Source organism: Notolabrus celidotus, chromosome 15 (genome assembly GCF_009762535.1).
Source record: "Notolabrus celidotus isolate fNotCel1 chromosome 15, fNotCel1.pri, whole genome shotgun sequence".
NCBI classification, from domain to species: Eukaryota; Metazoa; Chordata; class Actinopteri; order Labriformes; family Labridae; genus Notolabrus; species Notolabrus celidotus.
The window spans coordinates 13930088-13950899 of record NC_048286.1 but is presented as its reverse complement, the minus strand read 5'-3'; the positions used below and the strand labels follow the sequence as shown (position 1 = coordinate 13950899).

At 40.2% G+C, this 20812-nt stretch overlaps 1 protein-coding gene across 1 annotated transcript; it reads right to left on the bottom strand.

Moving 5' to 3' along the window:
* Positions 1–4358: 4358 nt before the first annotated feature.
* Positions 4359–19370, bottom strand: wnt3a (wingless-type MMTV integration site family, member 3A). The gene is made up of 4 exons (XM_034703140.1): positions 18909–19370; positions 13826–14067; positions 7182–7447; positions 4359–7093 (listed from the first exon to the last, which is right to left on the bottom strand). The coding sequence occupies exons 1-4, from the start codon at positions 19028–19030 to the stop codon at positions 6614–6616; spliced, it is 1110 nt and encodes a 369-aa protein (XP_034559031.1). The 5' UTR covers positions 19031–19370; the 3' UTR covers positions 4359–6613.
* Positions 19371–20812: the final 1442 nt, after the last annotated feature.

Here is a 20812-nt window from a genome sequence, read left to right as displayed (position 1 = left end):
CACCACAACCACCACCAACACCACCAATACCAGACCACACCTTACAGCTGTATACATGAACACAGAGGACTCCTCTTAAGCTGAACCACCAGTGTGGAAATCTAATGGACACACACACACCTGCAGACTGCATTAGTATGTCTCCCATATCACCCCTCCTCCCCTCCTTGTTATCTCCCCAGTTTGACTAATGTTCTCTTGTAAGTACAGAGGTGGCAAAATTCCTTTGTTGGCTTCAACAATACAAACAGGCACTTCAAAAGGGGATAAGGCTGCTTTACAGGTGTCACATCTCTTCTGATGATGGCGAGCCTCTTTAGAAATCTTGCAGATAACCCATCATCCTTATTCAAGGCGGGTGACATAGTTCGCACGTTTCCCTCCCTGGCTGTAAAAGGGAAAACATAATGAATGCCATGATGGCTGCAGATGTTACGATGTTTCAACACAGCCGTTAGAGAAAGCTTTATTTTTTATCAGAGTACAGAGTTCTCTAGATTAGTAGTCTGCTGTGTGTAATTGTCTTCCCAAAGCAGTAGAAAGTGATCGGGACCGTGTGATAAACAACACATTGGTAAATCTTTAGTTAGAATTTAGTGGCTGAAGTGTTGGAAGAAGGTGTGAGTGCTGTTAGGATGTATTTATTTAGAAAATAGATGTGCGAAATGTCATCACTTACAGGCTATTATAAAGCTGTGTAAAAATAATGTCATTTCAACACAGGGAGGGGAGTTAGAGCAGGAATCACATGCGTCAGTTCCTCAAATTAGACTGTTACAAGAGTATTTTTAAAGTGATATTCAAACAACAGAAATATTTTTGCGATCTGGATGGTATGATGTGTGAAAGACATGCACAAAACCTGAGGGGATTGATCTAATTTCAGACAGAGGAACTTCAAAACATCAAAAGGCAAGCTTCAAAGTTAGTTACATAATAAAATGCCCACACACTGGAGTCCAGTCTTTAGCCTGTCACCTTTAGTGTGTATGATCTATAGACAAGAGAAGCTTTGAGAGACAAAATCTTTAAAGCTTAAGTGTATGCCCAACACTTTGAAGCATGTCTAATACTGGAAATTACAGCCATGTATATCAAACCCTTGCATAGTAATAGAACTTAAAACTTAACATAACATGAATTAAATAACCTCAAAGCTTGCATGTTTGCCATGAGGGAATTGTATGTTCAACCAAACATCAAAAGGTCTGAAGTAAAGTGAAACAGAAGCTGGCTGTAACCAAAGTGTGACTTCTGTGGGAGGATTTGCATCGTGTCTGCTGAGTTTGCGCCTTTGCACCACTCCACTGTATAAATGTCCCTCTGCTCTGCCCCACAACAACATGGCTTTATTGAAATGCATGCAGGGGTCTCCTGTGAATGTCAGGGTGAAACTCAGGACATAAAATAAAAAAAAGAGGACACTGATTGCAATTAGGCCCATTGTCTCTCATTTATATGGTTATTGGGTGGTACCTCTAGCAGTCTGGTCGTGTCAAAGTTCTCACAGTCAGGATGCCATCCCTCTCAGTGGAGCTGCCATAGTCTCCTCTGGCAACTATCTGCTAACAATGTTCATCTCACTTGGGTGACAAAGCTGCTAGGTGGGTCTGGCTGCAGGGAAGGGCCCATTTCCTTCATCCAAAAAGACGGCGTTGCTGCAGGGCCGGAGTTTCTGTTCATCCTGTGATCTGTTTCATGTTTTGTACTTGTTCTCTTCCATTCACATGGTGTGAAAAGGGTCAAAGGTTGAGGTGTGGAATGAGCTGCTGCAGCCTTCCAGTCAGTCTCTAAACCAAACCTGAACCTGGCTGGAGTCTTAACAGTTCCTTATTAATTTCCCATCATAAAGCAGGGTTTAAATACCATTTCATTTCAATGTATGCCTGGGAAAGTAAGAAAACCCAAGTAATGAGGTTCAGACTTTGGGAAAAAACAGTGTAAGACGGCTTAAAGTATAGTTTGATGTAGGGACTGGCAGACTAAGGAATCCACATGAATGAGAACGGAAGGGTATCACTTTTGTGTTGCTTCCACTCTGGAGGGGGTGTGTATCAATCTTTCTGTGAGATAATGGGGTTAGATAGCAGCGAGACCTGGCCTCTGGTGGTGACATTGTTGCGGGGCTCAAAGACTATCGGGGGTCCAGTGGCTGAGCCGGAGCACCAGTGGGCTCTATTCACATCCAAACCCTAATCTATCTTGAGATCTGGTCTTTCTCTCCAACAACAAAGCTCCATCTTTTTCTCAACTCTCATCACTGAGATTTTTTCTGTTATTATTGTTTCTCCAAAAAGCACAGCTGGCTTCTGCGGTCGCTCAAAGGAATCAAATTATTAGTCGAGCTTTATTTTCTGCTTCTTTCGTCCTTTGACAAATCCGCAGGCCGTGTTTGCTGCTGATCTTCGAGACAGACAACTGGACCACTCTAAATGTGTGACTGTGATTAGATGTTTCGTTTTAAACCGAAGAAAACAAAGGAAAGCATCAGTATTATCTGTGATAGGTTACAACAGTGTCTCTCAAAGAGGCACCATCTGCAGACAGGCAGTAATGCAACTCATTCAGTGACCCTCAGCTATTAAACATGGCAATAACAAAGTTATTTCCTCTGTACCAACAAGTTTGTCATTGAAAAGGGTTCAAGTTATGTCGCGCAGTGTGATGCAAATGTTTCTTTATGAGGGATATGGTTACAACTTGACTTCACCGCTTATTCAACATCATGGAAACTGTCAAAGATATCACAAGGTCATAAACGTCCCATAAACGAGGTTAGATTTGATATGTTTTTTTAGAGTGTTTGCTCTTGAGATTACAGAAAAATGGCAGATTTTCACATTTCAGATGAAAAGGCTTCAATTGGGATTAACAAGGAGTCATGTTTTTTGAGTGGATCAGGATCAGATGCAAAGACAAGCAATACTTCTGACTAAGTTTTAAAACCACTGGATCTTACATAGCAACAGCTCAATCTTTCCTCCTTGTGAACATTCAGCTTTTGAGCCAGCTGACATATTCTTGACATTATTTCATTCTAAGCTTTAGATATTTGTTCAGATTTTACAAGATAGTTGGGATACATGGTATCAATTTCAAAGTCTTTTTCATGGTCCCGTCTTCATCCAGCCAGTGGGCCATCAACTAAGCATACTCACATAACTAACGTATGTTTCTGATATTGTTGTCACTCAGACTGTGAATATGTGTCGATATCCCATCATACAGGGCAGGAAGAGATACATCTGCATAGTTGTGGTGACCTGGGGTACTGTTTCACAGACCCCATTAGCTGGCAAAATCCTTGGTCTACTTCTGAAAAGTTGTGTCATGGATTGCTGTAAATTCAGTGATTTTGTCATTTGTTGCTTTAGCTTCAGGTTGTCTCTAGTAAACTGTATGCAGTTCTCAAACCTGCTTTATGACACTTGTTGTTTTATTGGTGCTAACGCTAGCTGCATCTACGACTGCTTTGTATTTTATCAATACATCTTCTTCGCAATAATGACTTTTAAGGTGACTTCAAGGAAACGTTGGGTTAAAATTTAAGGCCTTTTCTTGTCCTCTCAAAATGCTTGCGACACGTTTTGCAAATGGCAACTGTGTTATCGTCCTTGAAGACAGTGAAAAATATCTCCAACAATGATCCAATGTTTACATTCTAGCCTATCCTAGCCTGCACTTGTTCTTCTTCTCTGTTAGTAGTGTCAGATCACATTCCGCAACCTATTGTGTTTATTGGATAAAACTCTATTATTAGTGTAGAAATACACAACACATGCACAGATGAGAGGAACCCTCAGAGAGGCGCAACATTATTTTGTCTTCATTCTTAAGTTTTTTTTAAACATTTCAGACATAAATATTGTTGTAGTGGCATTTTTAAATATCACATTATACTGAACTGTTGGCCTCCTTATATACACTTCTATTGATTTACTTTAAGATTCTGTCAAAGCGAATAATAGTAAAGAGTAAGGGTGGATCAGAATCAGAGCGCTTTAATAGAAAATTCTAAGTTTCCTTTCATTTATTCAATGATACAAAGTAGTTAACTTAATTTTAACAAAGCTGGCTAACTAGCACTTGCAGTTAAATGAAATTTACAAGGATAACTCTTCATCATTTGCCATCTTCACACTCTATCAAAAAGATTAATTTCTTTTTGCCTTCAAGCCACACAAGCCTTTTGATACAAAACTTATGACCTGATGACAATCGCCAGGATTTGAGACAGCCACGGCATTGATTTGGCGCGTGTTGTTTCAAAGAAGCCTGTCATAAGCATCTGGTGTGTAAAGACACAGACACAAAAAAACTGATTAAGATCAGTCAAAGTCAAAAGGAACAGAAAGTTTGGTTGTTTATGTCGCTTTATTTTGGTGTTACAGAGTTAACTTTAGAAATCTACGACAGGCAGTAGGACAAACGGTGCCTGTGTGCAGTCAGTGAAAAAACAAAGATGAGGTAAAAAGGCTACAGTGTTACAAGTCACAACACTGTTTAAAAACATGCATTTCTGCAAATATATACTTTTACTTACTACTATTTACATAGCATGAAATAAATAATTATAAAAAACATCAAATTTTAGAAAGCAATAAAAACACAAAAACTACTTTGTACAAAACTTTGGATTTAAAGACTTAACAAAGAATTAGACCAAAGGCAAAGTGTTCACACAAACAATCACTCACATATAAAGTGTACAGTAATAAATGCAAGATAAAAACTCTTGTACTGATAATGGTTGCTGTGTACTTTATTGAAGATGTCTCAATGTGTGAAGCTGGATAGGGCTGCTCATTTAGATGTTGACTCAAAGATGGGCAATTTTGATTCAAATCTGACAGATCTACAGGCCTGAGACATTTCCTTACATTGGCTGTAAACAATAATTCAACATCTCTCTCAACATTTGAGTCAATCAGTGAAATGGCACACACACTTTTCATCAAAGTCATGTCACCTGTCTGGACGTCTCGTCTCAGCTTTCAGTAGTTTTTCACTTTCCAAATAAATAAATACTGTGTTGTATTTTTCTCAAACTAAGGGAGAACAACATGGATAATTTCGCCCTGATGTTTAGCACACTACAAAACCAAAGCTAAGATAACATGAAGTCTAATTTGGTCTATCGGGTTAAAATGGGAGTAACTGTTTGCAAGAATTAGTTGAAACTTCACATTTTCTTTTCCAGACTATATATATATATATAATAGATTTCTTTCACAGAAAGAATCAATACATGCAAGAATATACATAAAAAACATATCCACAAAGACATATTGTATGTAAGAACTTAAACACACACTCACACAAATATTATCTTTACTTAGCAGCATGACAATAAGAGAAGTATTGATAGTTTCAGTGATGCTGCTGGTTGTTAAGTTTGGTTAGCACAAGAAGCCACAGCTGAGAATCATTACCTGCACATCATCTATTTAACTTAACTGCAAATTATACTGCATTATACAGAGCTTATATGATACAGCTTAGTTTGCGGATTGTTTGCAAATTGTGTTTTAGTTCACCAGGAGTTCAGAATGTATCTCTAGTTCCACAAATTTAAAATAAAGACTATCATATGTATGCAAATGCAACAAAACAAAGTGGGAATATCCCTTTTTATAAATAACAGCTTTCCCAGCACCCAGTCACATGTTAATACTGATAAAAACAAGGAGAACATGCTTCATATTTCTCAACGGGACACAAGTGCTGACCTTTCAGATTTGTTTGCAGCTCTCTGACCACCACAGGTTTACTTTTCTTGTCTTGTCTTTGGTCATAACTCTCAATGTAGTTGCTCCATGGGAATTCATGTGCTTCTGAAAACGTGCGTACTTTGTGTGTTATTGTTTTGCAGATGATCACTTGATGTGGCTCATGTCTACTCTTAAAATAAAGTTAGTCATGTAAAGCAGATATTAACTCGTTAGCTTAAGACTGTGAGAATTCGTAAACACGTTGCAGCATAAAAACTACATTCACTCAGGTGCAAGTGCATTCTTACCCAGACATATTAACACTATAAAAAGTCATACACACAATGATAATGTTAGTTTTCAGATACAAACATACAAACTTAATGTTGAGGAGAATGCATGCTTTTGAGTGTCATGTAAATTCCTTATTAGTTTTTTGTGGCAAAAAAAGATGATAAAATACCTAAAAAATGTAAGTTTTTCATTCTTTGCCCCATAAAAATGATACACAAGCAGTGCTTTACTATTCTCAAGAAAAGTAACTACTGGGAACACAGAAAAAAATAAAAAATCACCAATATGGTGTTTGTCAATTAGCCGACAGTTCTCCTTTCCTAAGTCAGTACATGAAAACTCTTTCACCATCACTAGATGTATCTACATCATTCTCGGGTCACCAGGGTTTATCTGAATGATGCATCGTGATGTTAAAGTCTACTCAACTGTTTCAGTTGACTTTTCTAGCATCAAAGCACAAAACACGTGCTCAGTCTGCCACTGGAGTCCATGGATAGGTCAGTCTGCTTCACAGTGTCTCATGTCTCGTAGTAAGTTGCTGCATTCGTTCACCTACCCACTGAAGTCTTTACATTTTGGTGGGTGAAGAAGGGAACCAGGTGTCCTTATTTGCATGTGTGTACATCATAGACTCTCACACACTCCTGACAGCTGACATAGCAGCACCAGTGGAAAATACAGTGACACTTCTCCTTTCTCTTCTCAGTCCTGGTGTTGTGACCTCTCCCGCAACACAGGAGGTCACACCCGTCTATGCCGTGGGACGTCAGGTTGCAGATTCGATCACGAGTGCCAAAGGAACCAGTCTCAGGATTAGGATCACAAAAATTGGGCGAGCTTTCATAATAAACAAGGTCGCGCTCAGTGGGGGGTTTGAAGTAGTTGTACTTGGGTCTCAGGGTCTCCACCCATCCTCTGGACTCTTTATGTTTCTCCACCACCATCTCGGATGCACTGTCGTACTTATCCTTCATGTAGTCGCCAATCGCTCTGAAGTCTGGCTGAGACCACCAGCAGGTCTTGACCTCGCAGCTGCCCGAGAGTCCATGGCACTTACACTTTAGGAACATGTTGTCATTGAGGGACTGCAGATGAAAAATATTTGTTAATCACACATATGAAAAAATAGGTTCACCCACATAAGAGCAAAAAAAACCTTTTCAGGGAACTCACTATTCTTCCAGCCTCATTGTTATGGCGGTTCATCGCTGAACGTGCATCGGGGCGATTCTCCCTTGCATCAGCAAACTCTCTGGACACCATGCTCCCAAACTCCACATCCTCGCTGCAGCCACCCCACTTCCATCCCTCACCAGGGGGGCCCTTATGGCGTGTGTCACATCCGCAGATGGTGGCTGAACCCTCAGCACAGGCACGGGTCACTGCAAATGCCACTCCCGCAGAGGCAATAGCATGGACAAATGCTGACTCTCGAGTGGCTGGAAAGAGAAATTCATGCATGTGTAAGACATCCTGCTTTGCGAAAAATACTCTGAAACAGCATTCACAGGGACATATCTCTACTTAACAATCTGTTTTCATATAAGTATTTGATGCTAATCATTATTTTTCAGATTTTTTTTGAAGAAAATTTGTAGCTATAATTGCAAGAGAATATAGGTCAGCACTTGTTTATGTGGATTTTTGTTCAGTCTTGTATGATTACATAAGCAATTCAACTAAAGCCCACAAGACAACATCAAACAAACTTCACACTGGAGAGGCCATTATTATCGTTGGCTACATGTGTTGAGGTCATATCTACCAAGGTGTACTAGTGCGTGTCTTCTGAGCTGAGACATCAATCGTCCTGTCTCTGAATCAGACCAGCAGGGTCTCTATGCCTCTGTCTGACATAGCTTACTGATGACTCAGAGGGATCAGGATCTTCCAAAGAGATGAGAGGAAGAGACTGCCCTGACAGGCCTATAATTAAGAGACTCAATTAAGCTTTTGAAAGGTTAGGAAACACACTGCGGGGACAAATCATAGACACAGCATTGAAGTGAGGCTGTAGCATTCAGATATGCAATCCTTCACAGTTAGGGGCATATCACAGGGGTATATGGTTTAATTCAGCATGCCCTGCTTTAACAGGATTCATTATGACAGGGAAGCTGCCTTGAATATATGTGCTTGTACGGTCTTGCACAATCAGAAGAAAAGACACAGGGAGCAGGATAAAAAAAAAGTGTGGAAACACCAGGTGTAAAAAGAAACGAACAAACAAGACATAAAGAAAGGGAAAGGAATAGTCAAAGATCAATCGTGAAATTTTGGATTGTGTCTGTGCACTTGTGTGTATAGATCGACTGATAAAGAGGCAGTGCATGCTACTGTCTAAAGAACAGGAGCGACAGAGGGAGAGAAAGAAAAAGAAAAAAGGCAGGAGAATAAAGCTAAAGAGAGTAGGAGCTCCTCCCTTACAGCAGGTTCCAACCAGTTTGAGGACTAAAGGGCATTAGGAACAATGATGCAAGAGAAAAGGTCTACTGGCATCCTCCACCACCCACTTCACAGTGCTATTGTATACACACAAGGTTACTAATGCTCACAATAAAACTGCACCTCTGCGTTCTTTCTTAGAGTCCTAGTAACTGCCTCACCACAGATCGTTTCACTTGAATATTGTATTCATTTTTTTGCACTCAAAGCAATTCAAGGCTGTAATATGCAAATCACATTATTTATTAACTGTCTACTGTAGTCACATCTCAAAAGAACAAAGTATTGGCTTTATGATTTGAACTTTGGAGCAGTGTTGTTCTTCATACACAAAAAGCTTCTTCCTTCATGGAAACTTAATCCAAACTATTTGAACACAGCTACACAAGATGGCATCATCAGCGTAGAAACTGAATTTTATTTAGTGTGTCGAAAAGTATCCGTTATTGTTAATGAAAAGTGTAAAGAAATGTGGTCCTAATGCGGTACCCTGGGGAACTCCTTTGGAATAGTGATCTAATGGATGACTGGCAATGATACTGCAGAGCTTAAGGGGGTGGAGGAGTTCAAATGGGAGAGGAAAAGAGGATTATCTTTGGATAAAATGAGCAAAGGAGAAGGATTGGGGCAAATTAAATATGTCCTGATGTCTCTGTGTGTTAAGTAGGTTTCTGAGGTTACAGACCTCTTGTGACAGCTTCGCACTCTTAAGTTAAGTGTCCAAAGAATACAGGGAATAGGAACTTCCCCAAAGTGTAACTACTTGAGAAAATTATGTGATATTTATAAACATAATCAAAAGACTGCTCTTGATTCATTTATATTTCATTTCAACTGCATTTAAGAATAAGAACCAGGTGCCCGTTGTGAGTAATAATCTTTATGTGCAGTATAACTCCTAAAAGAAAGCCCCACTAGAAATGCATGGACAACATTTTGTTGTGTTTCAAAACTCCTCTTTTTTAATAATAAAAAAACTCTAAAGCTAAACTATGAACTGTGATCATTCTTGTGTTTCATTTATTAGCGGTATACACCTTAGATAACATTAACTTTACCTGGAGACACCAGCTCTATCATTAGTTGCTCTGCTTTGTTTGGTTTTCTGGCCAATTTATGGTATTTCAGGACACTTCTCCAACAATGCATCTCCACCAAACTTTGCCAGACCCTGGCAGACCAAGTGGTCTCTCCAACCTGCTGTGGGGTTGAATCTCCTATTGTGCTGCCACTGTCACGCTGTGTTAGTCCCACAATGGCCCAAGATATTTTATATGAAATTTGCCCTGGCCAGTGATTAGTGGGGACCAAGTTAAGTCATAGCAACAGAGAACTATGCATTGGCTGGACCCCGCTTGTCGGCAGACGGGGAAATCCCTATTCAAATGGTTTAATAAAACAATCTAAAGGGCGTGTGAATGGGGAAAAGCACTTTTTCTCCTGCTTAATCTCATGGTTGCGAAGATATTGTGCTCCGAGCAGTACCCAGCAGGGAGTGGGGCTAAGGTCCCCCCATCAACTCCATCTACCACACCCCTTCTTTCTTTCTTGCCCAGAGTTAATGATATACTGGTGCGCCAGCTTCCCTCCCCCAGCATGGAGAGACATACGACTCATGAAAAGCAGAGACCTCTTAGCTCATCCTAAATAGTTACACTTTCTCATCCTCAGGTCATAGGTCGTAACCCACATCCCCTGACCTTTTCAGAGTTGGTTTAGACGGGACTTAATGATTTAGGTTGATTTACTGGGTTGATTTCCTGGTATACAGAATGGGGCAAGGCAGGATACCTACAAGGAAGAGAGACCTAAAGCAGAATGAAACTTCAGCTACAATCCCCTCCTCATGCTCGATGCATTACGTAACGGGAGGTTCCTGTGAGACTCATCAAAATGTAATGGTTTCAAGAGGAGTAGCATGTCCATACCTGTGCGGGTGGTAACACCTGTGAAATTTTGACTGTCCACTCTAGGTGACAGAGTTACCCTCACTAATTCTATCATATGACTCATAAACTGGCGCCTGATTATACCCATATAGCAGGTAGGTGCTCTGTAAATACCAAGAATGCCGAAACATCTCTGGGATCGGCTCTGGCGACTAAGAACACCTGCGCAGCTTTCTATTACCTTTCATCACAGGCAGATTCCAGCAGTGCATGTTTTGACACTTTAGTTAATGTAAATTAATGAGTGCTGACGCAGACGTAGCCTAGAGGTAGGGCATGTGATTTGGGGTGTGGAGTGAAGGAGAAACAGAGAGAGAGAGGATCAGGCTGTGTTTAAAGGAGACAGAACATGCTCATAAAAGAAGACTGTTTTTAAAGGCAGAAGTCACTTAGGTGTTGGATGAAGTTAGGTATTAGTTATTCATGACAATTAGATGTATGAGTAGTTGTGTGTGGTCATGCCAATAACTGATCATTTTGGCAAAAGCATAATGACAATTTGGGCAGTAGATCATATGAGCAATTTAAGTATTTTTCCACAACCAGGAACATTTTTCAGTTGCTCTTCTTTTCAGACCGATCAGTCTCAATGAAATTCACAGAACTAGCTTTTCTCCTTCATCTGTCATTGTTCTAAAACTCTTCTCAAACTCTCTAAATAAAACACCCCTCTTCTAATGTCCTCTATGAAGGTGGGATGGGATAACTGATAGGAACTAAGCTTCTGCCCCTAAATGTATCCCTGTGCCTTTCAGCCCCCAAAAGACAGGAGGAAACTGACACACAACAGTCCGAATTGCAGACAAACAGACACCAGTGAGGACAATGGCCCTGTTGCACAGACAAACACCAGCATCAATCAAATCCAATGAAATGGAAGCCTCTCCTACTAAGCCCTATCAAAGGGCTGTGAGCCCCCGAGTCACCTCTGACAAAGGCACTTAATCCAGCCACTTTGACCTCTCACATTATTAAGGGCCTCAGTGACCTTAATCCAATCAAAATGATTCACTAAAGCCCAGTAGCTTCCTCCTCTTTCCACTCAGTACCCCCTTCAATTTAGACCTGGGTGGGGAGGCAATAGGAGAGATGTGGTGGCATTTTGCACTACAATAGGGCTAAGATGGAGAACCCCTATCGTTAGCCACCTACTTGAGCTCAAGCCTCTTCTATCAACTGGCTTAGGAGTTTATTAAAAGCAATTGCCCTGACTAACCTCCAACCCCCTGTGTTTGCATCAATCTTCTGTAAACTAGGTGACAGGTTTAGATCCCTGACCTCCAGCGTGCATGTTTTGCACTCATTCTCAATTTAAAAACCCATCATTCATCTTAAAGTTAGCTAGAAGCTCCCCCAATCAAAGAAACACTAAGAAACCAAGCCTGACTTCTGAGTTAGGTAAAGAATTCATACCACTCTCAGGTCTGTTTAACATACAGCAACAATTGGCAGCCCAGCACAAAACCTGAAAATAATTTGGGATTGTACTAAATGTGACAAAATATGCCAACCAGCACTTCTAAAGTTCCTTCATTTATATGCTTTTTCTTGCTTGTTCAATCTGTGACCAAGCTGAAATGTGTAATAAGACAGGTACAAAGCTAACAGACTGCTTGTTGTAGTCTCATGTTAAGCTAACAAATAGCTGTCAGAGTGGAATCAATCTCTCGTCAAGCAGATTTATTGACACATCTTAGCTTGTTTGTTTAATTTGTACCAAAGCTGAATGGTTAAATGGACAGGTACTACAGGTACTACACCTGTAATGGTAGCTGTCTTCATATGTTTGGCTAAGGGACAGGTATGAGAGGGATGTTGATCTTGTCATCTACTGCTTGGCAAAAACAAATTCTGACTCAGTCAAAATACAATTGAATTCCTACCAGTAGCCTACCTCTTAAATTCACTCATTAACACATTATGCCCTCTTTGTTTAATTTGTACCTAAACTCAAGTGTTTAATGAACAAGAACGCTAAGAGGCTGCTTGTTGTGGTTCTAAATTTAGCGAGCAGACATGACTATTTTTTCCCCAAGTTTTATTTATGCTTTTTTATGCTTTTATTTGGAGAGGATAGGATGGTGGAAATAGTAGGAAACCATGAGAGAGGAAGAGTTGGGAGTGACATGCAAGATAGAAGCCGCAGGTTGGAATTTAACCTAAATGTTATTAATTGGATTTAACTAGTGAAATAACTAGTTTTACAAATTCTAAAAAAAAACAGAAGCTGCCTAAAAACTTAAAATCATATTTGAATTGATCGGTGAAGTTATGCAACGTAAGGTAGCCTATATTAGCTTGTCCAGCTATATAGCTTAACTAGCTAGCTATGTTGACAGGTGACACGAGCGCTATTTTGTGACAAAAAGATAAAGGCAGGAATGGGAACAGCTTCATGATGACACCAACAGGAAGTCTTCTGTAGACTAGACAGTCTCACAGTTTAGCCCTTGCAGTCTACGCAGTGGCACTATTCATTTGGGGGTTTTCTTTGTTTTGTTTTATTTATTTGGTTTCGTGAATTGGGGATTTCTGCAGATTGAGCCCATGACTAGACAAGATTTCACCCAGCCTACACCCAGAAGTGGTCATACATCATCAGAGAATTAAATGGGGAAAAACATATTTTGGAAAACTCTATAACTCCGTTTACATTCTTGTGTAAGACACTTCAGAGGATTGTACAGCAGAACAATCACAGGGGATTCCCTTGTTAAGAAAACTTCAGCAAGACAGAACTCACTGGTCCTGATTGTGCACATTATTTCAAGCATACAGGCTGCTCAAAGCTTATTCAGCCTAAAGTCTATTTGAACAAGGATTTGAAAGAGCAGAGTGAATGATGCACGCAGGGAGTTCAGCTTTTTCAAATGCAAATATCAGACGGGGAGAATATAGAATTGTTAATGGAGGAGTTAATCAGCATGGAGTTACAATAAGTCCCTTTAATTTTTCTCAGATCTCGTTTTTGCACGTGGTTTGAAGATCTTAAAACCTCCATTCATTTGTTTAGTCTCAAGCGATGATGCTGCTGTCATGTCATTAATTGTAGATTTTTGACATCAGCTTCTTTTGGAGTTGAACTCTGACCTCTTTATGGACTTCACTGCTAATGAGACTCTGGATTTGTTTCACCTTTCAAATGCTGGTGAAATGTTTGGAAAAGGTGAATCTAGTTGATAGCTTTTATTTTTCTTATCACAGATGGCAGATGGCTGGACACCAATGAGGCTGCTTTTGCTTTAGGTTTCTGCCTGTTAATGGAGGTATGCCCTTGCCACTGTTGCCAAGTGCTTGCTCACAGTGGATTGATGTTGATGATGGGACATTGTACAACAGGAATCTACTGGGTATACATCCACAGGTTTTGTGCATGAAAAGTTGAAGAACAGGCCAATTAATGTCTTTGATGTGTAATATTACCTTTGTCCAACACTGGTCCAAAAATGGCCAGATTGTCGTTGACTGTGGTGCAGTTCCAGCGCCGACCTCTGAACTGGTGCTGGCACTCCTGTATGCCTATCTTCACCCCCTCTGCCACGCTGGGCATGATCTCCACGTAGTTCCGGCAGAATCGCAGCTGTTTGGGCACCAGACCCGGGATGCTGCCACACAGAATAGGTTGAGTTCCCAGTGATGAGTACTGGTGGCCCACTGCTAGTGACCTGTGCAGACATGAGGGGAAGTTAAAAACGTCAGTGCATCCTTATGTATTGATTCAACATCACTTCAGTTGGAAGGCTAATTTCCTTCTCCAGGTGCTGTGTAATTTCATGTCTGACTTTGTTTGATTGTGTGTTTATTTGCTGTGTCAGATACTACCATTAGACATCCATCCTTTATCCCCTCAACTACCCTCTCTGCAGACACCTGGCCTTTGTGTGTATTGAAATTGCAGCCCTGCTGACACAGACGCGGGCCATGTTTCTGTCTGAGATGAAAGTACACAATGCATCCAGAGGTCTTCATAGACTTTAAGCTGACAACTTGGAAAACTGCACCCTTTTATTAAGTGTCCGCACACTTAACAGGCCTTCAGCTTAGGGTAATAAGAGTGCAAACCCAACATTGAGACTTCAGAGAGTGTATTAAGTGTAACACACAACCCAACCCCCTCTTTTCCTTTGAGGATACAACAAGTGCAAACTTGGTTCACTGATTACATCTTTCTCTCTCTCTATCTGCTCCTTTATTGCTTTCTCTCTGTCTTTCTGTCTTCTGCGTCCTCTCAATTAGGACTTCAGTGACTGACAATCATACAAATGGGGGATCTATTGTGTCATTGCTTATTGTATAACTAGTCAAATTTTAGAAACACTTTGCACATACCTCACCATTTTTAAACTGAAAAACCTTGCATGGATATCACAGAAAGCTGACATGCTAATATTATATATAATGTCCATTAACGTTTGATTTACACGTTAAGCCCTTTATTAAAGGGTATAGATAACAATGCATGTGCATTATTGTAACAGAGAAAACCAAATTAACTATTTGCAGCAGCTGCATGACCTGCTGACCTGAGCTACAAGCTTACTGTATAATTGAAGTGTCACCAAAATCAATATTTTGACTACTTGATTGTTTAATAGCAGAGTTCCTATTATCTTTGGCAGATGCTCTGCAGAGTAGCTACAAAGTAGGTTGTTGGCAAGATAGAGGAGACTTCATCTCAGCTCAACTGTCTATTAAAGCCCAAACTCTGGCAGCAGTAATCTGCTGATCCTCCCCCCCGAGTGATATGAGCCTGATAACAGTTACTGTAGCTCCTGCACAAAGACAGAGCCAGGGCAGGTGTGCTGTCTCCTGCCGCTCAGTTAGTTCACTACCGGTTGACCTGCTCACTGTTGTTCAAGGACTAATCGCTGATCACTACAAGATTACCAAAGCTCCTGACACTGGCCTCAGGCTGCTTTCTTTAAGAGCTCAAAGACCCCGTCAGTCCAACGACCCTTGTTTGACGGATCCTGATGCCAACAAACAAGTTAACCTTGAATACCTTGGTTATATTTAGACATGTACAGCCTGATTTCATCTTCTATATTAAACTTTAATGTTGTCTGTCAGGTGTCAAGGTGTGTGTATGCCATCAACTGACCCGGTGAGTGAACCGCTGTTATTTCCCCCCAGAGGAAATGTCAGAGCCATGTGTCACGCTGCTCTTAACAGAAATTCTCGCTAATTTCTGCAGACTAGACCGCTTGAGTTAATCATAAATGAGACATTCAACAAGCGAGCAACGGCAAGTTTAAAAATGACTACAGAGGAAATCACAGTCGTCTGCAGTTTGTCTGCAACATCCATCAGTAAACAAGAGCACTCCTCTTACTAGCTGACCTCTCTTTGGCCCTTGTCAGTCCTTGTACCCTGAAGCGCATCATTCCCGACAGAAACCTGAATCCACATCTCCAAACTGGTTCAGACTTTTGGTTTGTCTCTCAACAAACAGAACTGGAACATGAAGAAAACCTCGTACGACTATTGATCATTCAAGTCCTGCAGGCTTACATTTTATTATAAGCAGAAGTCTATCAGCTTTCTTTGAAAGAAACTTGGCATCTCTGATGTTTCCATGACATTTCCATCAACCTCATAATGAAAAAGATTTCAGCAATTTTAACCAGCGTCAGATGTAACTTAACAGCAGGGCACAAGGCAAAATAAAGGTGCTATTAGCTTTTAAACCCTAAATCAGTCACTTCTTTTGTTCCTCCAGAAGACTTTCTTGTCATCCGCACTCTGTAATGAACCTGAGTTCTCCCAAAGTCTACACCTCTAAGGGGTCTTTTAGCATTTTGCTTGTCTGCCAGGACATCATAACCATCATGAGTCAACAAGCTTTGGTTGCTCCACTCGTGCGTGCCTCAGTGTCTGTCTCATTGGGCTGAGCAATCTATGCCACCTTTCCTGTGTTAGGAAATGGCCTGGAAGCAGAGGCAGGGCATGTTCCATCAGAGATGATTTATGACTTTTTAAAGGAGCAATTGCATAAAGTTTGATGTTGTTGTTGGATACTACCTCTAACAAGTATTTCATCAAAAATGCTCATCTTGTAGGCCTCCATTAAGTACTCTTGGTTTTTGATTTCTGTCTGAGAAATCTGTTTCCTGCTTGGAAACAATTGATAAATACATTGGAGACTTCATTGCTACTAATATTTACAGTATGGGACAAATTAACACTTAAGCAAAATATACATCCTATTCAATTTTTGTCCCAGTACAGACTTTCCCCCTCTCACCTGAGTGTATCCAGCACAGGTTTAATGCATATTTCAGCAAGCCCAAGCAGGGTACCTTAGAATTACCACTTTACTCGTGGGCCCTGGGGCCTTGGAGCCGACTTTGACATCAAGAGACTATGTTTGGGAAAAGGAATGTGCGGCAAGCTTTCACCTCCAGGTATTTATCTTCTAAGGTGGGGTGGACTAGGGAAGGGAAGGGGGTGGTGGTGGTGGAGCAGCGGGTGCAGCCCGGCTATGTCATGGCAGGTCGAGAAGAGACAGACATGAACCTGTCTTGGTGTGTATCCTGATACGAAAAGAGACTAATGTGGTGCAGAGGACTGAGTGTGATGCGACTCTGACGGCCACTTGAAGCCAAGTTGTCAGCTAAACATCACGGGTTGCTTTACACAGAAGCAATTGCTCTTAAATAGCTGGCATGCAGTCTGAAAACACAAAGACAATGGTGGATTAGGCTACGTTATTTGACTTGGGATGAGTTGCCACGATACGCAAAATACACCACTAGTTAGGGAAACAAAACGTCAGTATTACGTCAAGAAGTCAAGGTGACTCCATGTTCTGCAGCCTGAGATTGTTTGTATTGTGATACAGAAGTCTTCTGTTTACTTCACTCAGGTTCTTGCTTCTGTTCCTACACTCAAAGAGATGATCCATCCCCTCATACTCAAAGCATCAACATAGAAGTCAGCTCATGACTTGCTGCAGCGTTTTTGGTGTGACAGAATGGAAACTCCATTCTGTCATTCATAACTGGATTCACAAAACAAAAAGAATTGAAAAAACAAAAAGCTCAGATGGAAAGTGAAATCCAGGGCCTTTTTCTTGGCAGTGTGCACAAGGGTGTCAATCATCAGAGCTAAAACATGACACTGTACACACTGGCAGCAAACCAAATACTGCAAAAAGATGCTCATATCAGCTGATAATACCCGCCAAAAAAAAACGTGCTATACACATTGCCTTTAGATTGAGGCATGTCCTGATTGGGGTAAGTTTTCCCACCTCTTGGTCCAAAAGAGCCCACTGTTATATCAGGATTTCCTTCCAGCTGTGCGAGTAATTAGTTTCTCATCAGTATTACCAACAGGGGACCCATTAAGGGAAGTAGATTAGAGTACACACACCACCTAAGCAACACCAAATATAGAAAGATTTATTTTAAAACAGACAGCAATTGTTTGATTTGTGCTGAAAAATACGTAGATGTGTTAAACATAGATGTAGCCTGAATGTCTCCAGAAGAGGAGACAGTCCATGAATCCAAAAGACCAAAATACATAAAATCATGCTCTTAGAATCACTTCTCAATAGTCAGGTTACTGCAGCATTAATACGTACAACTTCTGCTTTGACCTTGTGCTGCTAGATTGTTTGAAACTAGAAGGAAGTTTAAGAAAAGCAGTGTTATAGTTTATTAAATGTTACATGGCTGCTGTTCTCAAAATACAACATTTTTTCAAAGTTAGAATTTTCAGGACTTTTGTAAAATTATGTAAACAAATCAATTGTGTAAAGTATAAATGATATACAGCACAGCAAACGCTTTACTAGACTTCAATGTGTAAAATCATAAATATCCAATGATTTTATTTCAAATGTTGTGCTGTTTATTTTCAAGGCATTGGCATCAAAAGTTAAAATGAATCAATAATAGTTATGCATAATATACAGTTTTAATTAGCTGCTTGTCCTGAGCATTAATCTTGACCCGGGCTAAACCCTGGGCAGGAGTTCATACTCCTTCTACATCACTTGACCGATAAACGCACGAGTGGACGCACGCGCGCACACCAACACAAACTTGAAAGCATACAAACTTTGCACCTGCTGCACTCTCGATATGAAATTTGCCAACAGGCGTTTTGCATTGATCATAGTATGAAATTTAACATTAACTTTCGAGGGAGGTCTTTCTTCTGTTAATTTGAGTCTCTTAGGTCTGCAGTGCGTAACATTAATTTAACTTACTCACGTGCCTTTACTCCCCCCTTTATATTCGGCTACACTAGTCTGGTTATTAAAGTCTTTCTTTGGACCTGAGATAGATAACATTTACATCAAATGTCTCACAATGAAAGCTTAACAATTTTACCGTCAAAGCACTTGAACGCACCGCTGCTGTCTGGAACCAAAATACAACTACAACCATCCAGAGTGACACAGAAGCGAATCACAGGACATCCTACCTATTAGCGTTTATAAAACAAACACATATGTCAACATTTGTTCTGGATAAAACGAAAATAAAAAACTTACCACCAGATGGGATAACTTGCCATGACATGCGTGAGCCCACAGAGCAACAGGAAACATCCCAGGTATATCATCCTTAAAGTTTCGCAAAACTTCTCCAGCAGAAACCCTACATGCGCGCTCATATGCGCACTCAGATTGTAACTTAAGAGCCACAAAAACTGTTTTTGTAACAATTACTTTTTATTTCTGTCCTCCAAAATAAAGGCTGAGGGAGAATCTATCTTTCGCGACTACTCGTGGCAGCACTCAGGAGCCAAATATTAAAGTTAAAAGCTGCAGCTTTTTTTTAGGACCCAATCAGCAGGTATCGCCAAAGGGGAAATTCTGATGATATGTTCCCTCTGTTGCCTAGTCAGGCATTTGAACTGAGACAGCAGAATGAGCTAATTTTAAGATGTGTTTTAGTGCTCATTGAGACTCAGTGGCATTAGCATGCAGTGTGTGTGATATATAATGTTGTTTAAAGGAGAGAGGGAGGGTCTGAGGGCTTTTAAATAGACATCGGAACCCCTGTGGATTGCGTAGCTATAACAACCTGTCCGGATTTCACTCCCTGGCTTGAAGCTTCTAAAATGCAGAAATAAATATGTGTGAATTGCTTGAGACCATTATAAGCTCTGCAGTCTTTTATTTGTGCCTGTTTGCCCTGAATGTAAAGTTAGAGGTGAAGATTTTTTTCCTATGGGCTGATGGATCCACAATGAACTGAATTTAAACTGAGTTGCTGTCAGATTAAAACAAAAAGCCTAAATTCATTTTATATATATATATATATTTTTAAAACTATTCCCAGTTCTTTAATTTATGAAAATAAAACGACAATCCTTGCCTCTCTGCCCTCACATCGTATGTCCCCCTAAATGATGCATTAAAGCTGCAAAATGGCAAAAAAAGAAAGAAACAAAGGTTAACTTCATATTCTGTTATAAATTAGACACATCCTGAGGTGTGTAAGTGATAAAGTGCACATTTTGAGCACCATTTAGAAAAGGAAAAGTTTTTTCCACTCTAATTGTTTTACTTCACACTGTTAAAACTGTCCTGTGTTCACACTTTCAAAGCTGCCCGCATGAGAAGTCGCCAGACCGCTTATTGCAACGAAAATAGTGGATAAATTTGGCCGCACCACTGCGTTCAAAAGGCAGACTGTTTCCTTCCTCAATGTCAAGTGGCTGATGATAGCTCTTCTCTCCCTCTTCATTTACAGGCACTGATGCTTACAGAGCCATTAAACTGTTGAGCAACATCTGTTATACAGATTTTTTTTTCAAAGTTAATACAATCAATTGGTTTCTCGACCAATTTTCAGAAGTTTTTCTTTTCAGGGTGATGTTATAAAGTTAACACGTTTTCATGTATAAAATGATTATGATCAATGATTTAAAACTCACATCTTTCAGTCATCAAACCAGGCTTTAATATGCTGTTGTGGCTAAAGGGGACTACAAAATAAATTAAATGTCTGTTCTAAGGGAGGGATGGACGTGTGACGTATGCCGTTTCACCAATAGTGGCATATAAAGACGCAGCACCAATTCCTCTCTTTTATTGCTGTAATATTTATTAGAAGCGGTTTTCTCCAAGACTAGGATATTTTTAATGGTCGGAAAACATTTTTGAAAATGTTATTTATATTCTTAATTGTTTCACACCTGTTTGTTATTATCCTGAGTTTACACTGTAGGTTATTTGTATTTGATTGCTCAGATTAATTGTACCAAGTGGTTGCTAACTGAAACATCTGCCTCATACAAGTATGTTCAGAATAATATGCTCATTAAATAGACAACAGTCCTTTCTTTAAATCATTTTTTTTTAGTGTTTTACAGTTTAATCATCTCTAAACTACAGAGGTTTAACAACCTTGCGTTCTTCCTCTCTCAGTGAAATTGGTCCACTCACTT